Source organism: Drosophila tropicalis, unplaced genomic scaffold, assembly GCF_018151085.1.
Source record: "Drosophila tropicalis isolate 14030-0801.00 unplaced genomic scaffold, ASM1815108v1 contig_393, whole genome shotgun sequence".
NCBI lineage: Eukaryota > Metazoa > Arthropoda > Insecta > Diptera > Drosophilidae > Drosophila > Drosophila tropicalis.
Window position 1 is genome coordinate 2,155,623 of NW_027172855.1, and position 8,410 is coordinate 2,164,032.

The 8,410-nt window shown below is 36.2% G+C and overlaps 3 protein-coding genes across 4 annotated transcripts; all 3 read left to right on the plus strand.

The window, feature by feature from the left end:
• The first annotated feature begins 1,387 nt into the window (after nucleotides 1–1,387).
• Nucleotides 1,388–2,024, plus strand: LOC137572757 (uncharacterized). The gene is made up of 3 exons (XM_068284559.1): nucleotides 1,388–1,538; nucleotides 1,599–1,819; nucleotides 1,881–2,024. Exon 2 carries the CDS (start codon nucleotides 1,600–1,602, stop codon nucleotides 1,756–1,758), a length of 159 nt encoding a protein of 52 aa, XP_068140660.1. The 5' UTR covers nucleotides 1,388–1,538; nucleotide 1,599; the 3' UTR covers nucleotides 1,759–1,819; nucleotides 1,881–2,024.
• Nucleotides 2,025–2,678: 654 nt separating this feature from the next.
• Nucleotides 2,679–3,317, plus strand: LOC137572758 (uncharacterized). Its single transcript, XM_068284560.1, has 3 exons — nucleotides 2,679–2,831; nucleotides 2,892–3,112; nucleotides 3,174–3,317. Exon 2 carries the CDS (start codon nucleotides 2,893–2,895, stop codon nucleotides 3,049–3,051), a length of 159 nt encoding a protein of 52 aa, XP_068140661.1. The 5' UTR covers nucleotides 2,679–2,831; nucleotide 2,892; the 3' UTR covers nucleotides 3,052–3,112; nucleotides 3,174–3,317.
• Nucleotides 2,992–4,610, plus strand: LOC137572759 (uncharacterized). 2 transcript variants are annotated; one of them, XM_068284562.1, is made up of 3 exons: nucleotides 2,992–3,112; nucleotides 4,185–4,405; nucleotides 4,467–4,610. In XM_068284562.1, exon 2 carries the CDS (start codon nucleotides 4,186–4,188, stop codon nucleotides 4,342–4,344), a length of 159 nt encoding a protein of 52 aa, XP_068140663.1. In that variant the 5' UTR covers nucleotides 2,992–3,112; nucleotide 4,185; the 3' UTR covers nucleotides 4,345–4,405; nucleotides 4,467–4,610. The 2 variants fall into 2 exon arrangements, with proteins under 2 accessions (XP_068140663.1, XP_068140662.1); XM_068284561.1 differs by lacking the exon at nucleotides 2,992–3,112 and adding an exon at nucleotides 3,973–4,124.
• Nucleotides 4,611–8,410: the final 3,800 nt, after the last annotated feature.

Consider the following 8,410-nt stretch of genomic DNA (forward strand, 5'->3'; position numbering starts at 1 on the left):
CCAAATCAACTTCATCAATTTAACATCTCATTCAATAATAATTTCAAAGGCCATCTTGAGGGTCAGAGTGTAAGACCTAGCAAGAGTTTGACTTGAAGTTTAGCAATAATTCAGTTGATTTGCTTTCCTTGGTCAGTTGAATGTGACTTTCTCTTGTATTCACCTCTTTGTCACTTCATCCTCACCCTCAGCCCACTTAACATCCTTCTCTCTCTCTTTTAGACTCTCTTTCTTTCGTTTTCTCTTTGGTTGTCAAGTGTTGGCTTTCTGTTTCTTGTACAATTTTCGGCTTTCCTTTTGCGACTGCTGCTTTTCAAGTGGATTTATTGTTTCGAGTGGCAAATACAAATATCCCTCTATAGGTGGCACACCCGACCGAATCCAAATCCAAACCAATCCAACCCAACACCGACCCACATACCCCACATCAATTTTACCCTGACTGACTGTCAAGCACAATATTCTTCTTGTTAACAATAGTCGTCAATGTTGGCCAGGCCCAGGACCCGGCACATACTTCATCACTTCAATATTTGTTATTGTTGTTTGGTGGCCTGTTAATGTTGTGCTGACATGGCCATATGCCAAGTATGCATCGGCCAACCAACAAAAAACAACAACAAAACAAAAAAACAAAAAACTCGAAACGATGAAGGAAACTCAAATTGTGCCCTATATCAAGAGCGAGCAGTTTGTGGCACACCAGGAGACACAATATGTGGCAAATGCTTTTGTCTTTAAGTTGATCGGCTGCTGTTTGGTTTTTATTCCTCCCCCTTATTGTGTTGTTTCCTCGATTTGTCTCGAGCCTTAGACCATACAATAAACTCGCATGTGACAATGTAAGAGTTCTGTTTGCGGTTTACTAAAAGATGATTGTATTGGCCTTAAAGCTTGCTCCAGATTTTTATTCATTGATGTGTTGATATAGCAGTTATCCTAAGACAAAATATGTTTGCTGTTATTCCGCAATTTTGTATTAAATTTTAATCCATAATTCTATTTATAATACTTTGTACACATTCTAAAACAAAAATTCTATCAATAAAATTAAATTGGGAGTTTTTGGCCTAGTAAGTAGGAAGGCATGGATTAGCGTTAGATCGCTAATGGGTGAATGAAGAAAAATTAACCCCTCAATTTTATTTTGTGACTCATTTACTTGTTTGCTTACTTGTTAAGGTGTTCACTATTAGGGTTTTCTTAATAAGGTTCTCTTGGTTTTAATACTTCCTCTAATATTCGTATTTCTCACAATTAAAAACAAAGTTTCGTCTAGTTGGCGTTTAACCGATTTTCGATATCGATATCTTGATTTTGCCATCACTAGCACAAAAAGCACATCGCTAATGGGAAAAAAATAAATCTAGAAGGCCTTGACTTTGATTTGACTCCGGATTTTGTCAAGGTACCTGCTTTCTGAGTAGAGTCAAATCAGTTGCTTCCTCAAATCCATACCTTTCGGACTGTTACGAGTTAACAATACATTTTTCGGCTACACATTTGTACACTATTTTTTCCTTTTAAACACAAACAAAGTAAGTGGTGATAACAAAATTTATACACATAAAGTTTCATACAGTTGGTGTTATATTTAGGATGTGTTATTTTCCTTGTTACCCTTCGGCTGCTCTATACTCCTGTGGTGGCTGTGGTCCCAGCGGATTTTATGATCCTTGCTTTGGCTCTTACAATGGACCATTCAACTCCTGGTGTGGACCAGCCGGGCCAGGATATTGGGGCGGAAGGTTTTGCTAAGAACACTTGATGCAGAAGACAGCGTAAACACATTTCCGACCTGTTTTACACTATCCCGATGGTGAGTTAAATTTATTTGAAGTGTCCTTTGTGAAGTGTAACCAGTACCTACTATTTCACAGGTTTCCCCGATAATACACTCCCAATACTTATGTACACTATATGGCTAGTCCACTTGAATAGTTTTAAGAAATCCATATTGCATTCTGCCCTCGTAACAGTCGAAGAAAGGTTGGGCAACAATAAATCGGCTAGTGAATGAATAATTTTGTGGTGTTTCTAATTAGTGGGACTGTTGTGGGCTGCAGCTAAATAAGCTAAGGGTAATGTCGTAATTTTTCCTACAGCACTTGTGACACTCAATGTCAGTTTGACATTTCATGGATTTCGAGATGAAAAAAGAAGTAAATATCAATGAAATTGGAAGATGACTTTAATTCGTAAGCATTGCAAGTTTCTTTTAACTTAACTTGATCCGGCCAACTGGTGAGAACTAAGCTACTTTCTTATGCAATGACCTCCAACATTTTTGTGCAATGGCACAGAGAAGTCAACCAAATAGCCGCAGAACATAAATATTTAAGCTAAGAGAAGCGAACTAGAAAAAATAGAAGGGATTAATCCATTTCTTAGCGTTAGATCGCTAATGAGTGAGTGAGGAAAAATTAACCCCTCAATTTTATTTTGTGACTCATTACTTGTTTGCTTACTTGTTAAGGTGTTCACTATTAGGGTTTTCTTAATAAGGTTCTCTTGATTTTAATATTTCCTCTAATATTCGTATTTCTCACAAATTAAAACAAAGTTTCGTCTAGTTGGCGTTTAACCGATTTTCGATATCGATATCTTGATTTTGCCATCACTATCACAAAAAGCACATCGCTAATGGGAAAAAATAAATCTAGAAGGCCTTGACTCTGATTTGACTCCGGATTTTGTCAAGGTACCTGCTTTCTGAGTAGAGTCAAATCAGTTGCTTCCTCAAATCCATACCTTTCGGACTGTTACGAGTTAACAATACATTTTTCGGCTACACATTTGTACACTATTTTTTCCTTTTAAACACAAACAAAGTAAGTGGTGATAACAAAATTTATACACATAAAGTTTCATACAGTTGGTGTTATATTTAGGATGTGTTATTTTCCTTGTTACCCTTCGGCTGCTCTATACTCCTGTGGTGGCTGTGGTCCCAGCGGATTTTATGATCCTTGCTTTGGCTCTTACAATGGACCATTCAACTCCTGGTGTGGACCAGCCGGGCCAGGATATTGGGGCGGAAGGTTTTGCTAAGAACACTTGATGCAGAAGACAGCGTAAACACATTTCCGACCTGTTTTACACTATCCCAATGGTGAGTTAAATTTATTTGAAGTGTCCTTTGTGAAGTGTAACCAGTACCTACTATTTCACAGGTTTCCCCGATAATACACTCCCAATACTTATGTACACTATATGGCTAGTCCACTTGAATAGTTTTAAGAAATCCATATTGCATTCTGCCCTCGTAACAGTCGAAGAAAGGTTGGGCAACAATAAATCGGCTAGTGAATGAATAATTTTGTGGTGTTTCTAATTAGTGGGACTCTTGTGGGCTGCAGCTAAATAAGCTAAGGGTAATGTCGTAATTTTTCCTACAGCACTTGTGACACTCAATGTCAGTTTGACATTTCATGGATTTCGAGATGAAAAAAGAAGTAAATATCAATGAAATTGGAAGATGACTTTAATTCGTAAGCATTGCAAGTTTCTTTTAACTTAACTTGATCCGGCCAACTGGTGAGAACTAAGCTACTTTCTTATGCAATGACCTCCAACATTTTTGTGCAATGGCACAGAGAAGTCAACCAAATAGCCGCAGAACATAAATATTTAAGCTAAGAGAAGCGAACTAGAAAAAATAGAAGGGATTAATCCATTTCTTAGCGTTAGATCGCTAATGAGTGAGTGAGGAAAAATTAACCCCTCAATTTTATTTTGTGACTCATTACTTGTTTGCTTACTTGTTAAGGTGTTCACTATTAGGGTTTTCTTAATAAGGTTCTCTTGATTTTAATATTTCCTCTAATATTCGTATTTCTCACAAATTAAAACAAAGTTTCGTCTAGTTGGCGTTTAACCGATTTTCGATATCGATATCTTGATTTTGCCATCACTATCACAAAAAGCACATCGCTAATGGGAAAAAATAAATCTAGAAGGCCTTGACTCTGATTTGACTCCGGATTTTGTCAAGGTACCTGCTTTCTGAGTAGAGTCAAATCAGTTGCTTCCTCAAATCCATACCTTTCGGACTGTTACGAGTTAACAATACATTTTTCGGCTACACATTTGTACACTATTTTTTCCTTTTAAACACAAACAAAGTAAGTGGTGATAACAAAATTTATACACATAAAGTTTCATACAGTTGGTGTTATATTTAGGATGTGTTATTTTCCTTGTTACCCTTCGGCTGCTCTATACTCCTGTGGTGGCTGTGGTCCCAGCGGATTTTATGATCCTTGCTTTGGCTCTTACAATGGACCATTCAACTCCTGGTGTGGACCAGCCGGGCCAGGATATTGGGGCGGAAGGTTTTGCTAAGAACACTTGATGCAGAAGACAGCGTAAACACATTTCCGACCTGTTTTACACTATCCCGATGGTGAGTTAAATTTATTTGAGGTGTCCTTTGTGAAGTGTAACCAGTACCTACTATTTCACAGGTTTCCCCGATAATACACTCCCAATACTTATGTACACTATATGGCTAGTCCACTTGAATAGTTTTAAGAAATCCATATTGCATTCTGCCCTCGTAACAGTCGAAGAAAGGTTGGGCAACAATAAATCGGCTAGTGAATGAATAATTTTGTGGTGTTTCTAATTAGTGGGACTCTTGTGGGCTGCAGCTAAATAAGCTAAGGGTAATGTCGTAATTTTTCCTACAGCACTTGTGACACTCAACGTCAGTTTGATATTTCATGGATTTCGAGACGAAAAAAGAAGTAAATATCAATGAAACTGGAAGATGACTTTAATTCGTAAGCATTGCAAGTTTCTTTTAACTTAACTTGATCCGGCCAACTGGTGAGAACTAAGCTACTTTCTTATGCAATGACCTCCAACATTTTTGTGCAATGGCACAGAGAAGTCAACCAAATAGCCGCAGAACATACATAAATATTTAAGCTAAGAGAAGCGAACTAGAAAAAATAGAAGGGAATAATCCATTTCTTTCCCCCTTTTCGTTGTCTTTCCAAATCCAATTCATAGTTGAATGCTTGCCAACTAAAATTAAGCATCTTAAAAATTTCATAATTTGTCTTGTCATTAAGTTTGGTTGAAGGAAAAACTCGGATTACAGTTTCTCTTGCCATTTCTCTCTTTCAGTATCATTTGCTTCTTCTGAGGTTTTTTTTTCTTTGGTAGTTGTTGTAGTTGGTCTGCAGCCTAAACTGCAATGCAGCTGAAGAAAACCATTTGTGTCACTCGTAAATTTTCATGGCGGCAACGAGCCGCCATCGTATCTTTAGTATTTTTTTTCCTTCCACATTTTGATATGTTGCCAAGTGGCAGTCATTGGCTTTTCCAGTTTGGTTTTCGAATTTTCGAATGTGGCTCAACAATTTTGTGCAATTTACTACCATGGTGGAGGATGAAGGAGGAGAATTTGGAAACTCAAATGCAGCAGAATTTATGCATGTCTCCGATGTGAGACTTCTGTGGCGCCACCGCTAACGTAATTTTATTGTGACAATTCATAATAAAGAAAATATTTATACTTTTCCTTTAAACCAATTAACTGTTGAAATATTCTCTATTGATTGACCTCGTAAAACAAAAGGGAATGAAAACTAAAAAGAAGCAACAAAAATTATGGTAAGAAATTACGAGAGCCAACCAAGCATTGTGTTGATTTATGCGGCTCCCTACACTCATAATTTAGTAGCCAAGGCCACGAGCACTTTTCATCATGATTTTAAATGCGCTGATGAACTGAGAGGCAAAATGTTCGGACTGCCTTTTAAATTATGCAAGTTAATTTGCAGCTGCCTGAAAATGATGACAAGAAATTCCGCACACACACACACACACACACACTCTGTGAGCTGGAGAGACTGTGAGCTAGCAAAGCAGTAGGAGGTTGGAGGTCAGGACTTACGACTAGGACTTAGGTCCTGCCAGAGCCAGCAAGAGTTATTTCCCACAGACCGGAAGTGAAGTCGACATAAATTGCGGTTAGAACTAGCTGCCTGTATCCTATGGTCCCCGCCCACTTTGCCATCATCGGATCAGCTTATGTAGCTTCCATTCAGCCTTACGTTAGCTCAACATTGCGTTTTATTTAACATAGTCAGACTTTTTGGCGGATTGGGGGCGTCAACGGAGAGGTTGAGGGCGTGGCATAGTTTTTGAAATTTTGTAGACAACTTGAAAGGTTTTTGCGATTGCAATTTAACTGCATTAATAAATAAATATATTTAATTTTTGCTCTAGTGGATACTCAATGTTGATTTAGTTAGCTATTTATTTATTTATAAGACACACTGGGGGAAAGTTGCGATAATTGAGTTATGCCATTAGTCCATTTTTGGAATGCAATTTGAATTAAATGCAAATTGATTTATTTATTTTTGCACAAAAAACAAAAACATTGTTTTAGACATTAGTAAATAAATATATTCTTATTTCTACATGTACATATTTTGTTTGTCTTTTGCAATTTGTGTATTTTGACAAAAACAAATATTTACATATTTCTGAATCTCATCCTCAATTAAAAGTATTAATGGTGTTAATATCTTTAAAATTTTAAGTCATTCCTTAACTATTATTATTTATTACTTACCTTAAACTTAACTCATAAAGTTAAAGTATTAAAAATCTTTTTAGCTTCACAATCAAATAGAAATCTCTACTAATTTCTTGGTTTAAAATGTTACATAGTTTTATTTGAACTTTATTTAATTTGAAAATTTATTTTTAGGTAGAATTGTATTTAACCGATCTATAAACTTTTATGTATAAGTGTCTGGTGGACAAAAGCATAAACTTTTTCTTCTGACTGTTGTGACAGCTGCTTCAACGGATGTATTAGCATTTCCCATTAGCAATAAAATATGTTTAGTAAGCCTTGTGGGTAAAACACAGGCTAGTAAAAATAAACTAATGCTCAAGGCGATCTAAAGGACCAAGGAGGACAAGTCGAAATTTCAATTTATGGTTAAACTAGAAGAAGTTGATGCATAAGACTTTTAGCTCTTTGTTCACTTGGATGTTGAATATAATTTTTATTATATTTGCTGTATGATCGAAAGAGTTTGAAAAAAAAAAAACTAGCAAGGTCTTTTATTCCTCTCTCATCTATTGCATTATATGTACATACATATGTACATATGTACGTACATGTGTTGGTAGATATTCTTAGATACAACAAGAGGCAAAGCTTGTTATTATGTTTCTTTTGTTATTTGTTGTCTGTGGTCGTTTTCATTTCATTTACAGTAACAATTCAGAGATAAAGATATGGAGAGAAGCTTGTCGAGGAGTCGGCACGTTGGGGTATAAAGAACAGTGGCCTGCATGTGAGCGTTTTACTGCTTGATTTCCCCAGATGCCAGGTGGCGGTTGAGAGGAAAAATAGAAATAACCCACATGTGCCCGTATATTTTCATATTTTTGTGCCTGGCTAAATTTTTGGTCTTCTCTATCGGAATGCACACCAAAGCAGCCTCCCATTTTGCCTCCGTGACAAGTGTGTCTGTGTGGAACTAGAGTTTTAGTCGGTTTTGGTCCTGTTCATAAAATGTGCCTACCTGTGCATCCTGTTTTGGATGGTTCTTGGGCTTATTTGTGGTTACCCAGATAAAAGTAGGCAACACTTGATGCTGTTCTTGATGCACATTTTTTTTATTTTATTTTTTTTTTCCCTTTTAGTTGCCCTGGTATTGTAAAATTACTGAAATGTTGTGTTAAATATCATTTGTTTTTATTATGCTTTGTCATTATTTCTTATTTTCTTTTGTATTTTGTTTTGGGTTACTTTTTGTTTATGCAAAAATACTATAATTTTACTTTTCAGTATTATTTAAGGTAAGTAGAAAGCCTTTTCATGTGAAAAGTCAACTACAATAAGAGATTCACCTCAAAGAATGAGCAATCTTAGTTTTATTTAAACATACATATGTATTAAGAAAACTGAAATTAAAATTAAAGCAAAACTTTCCTTAATAACTATTTTCTTGGATCACTTGTAGAATGTAAGTTTTATGTTTCTTCGTCCTATTTCTGTTACATTTTCGCTGGAGGGAGGTTCGGTTTGTTCTTCAGATGAAAAATGTGGCTTCCATATGGGCTTTTCAGTATCATCAGGATCCTCATCATAGTTCTCATCACGTTCCTGTGAACTTAGAGGCTCAATTGGTTTTTGAATTGGATCCTTGTGACTGCATTTTTTCATTATCTCTCTTTTTGAACATAAATAGGGATATTCCGGACTCGTGCCGGTGCGACAATTTTCCCCGGGACTTTTTTGAGCAATTTCATAAACAGGATTATGCAATGAACACATCGAAATGCCACAACTATAAACACATCGGAATAATAAATAAACTAAATTTGGTATTATATAACGTATTGCAGCACAACCAATGCGATCAGCACGATC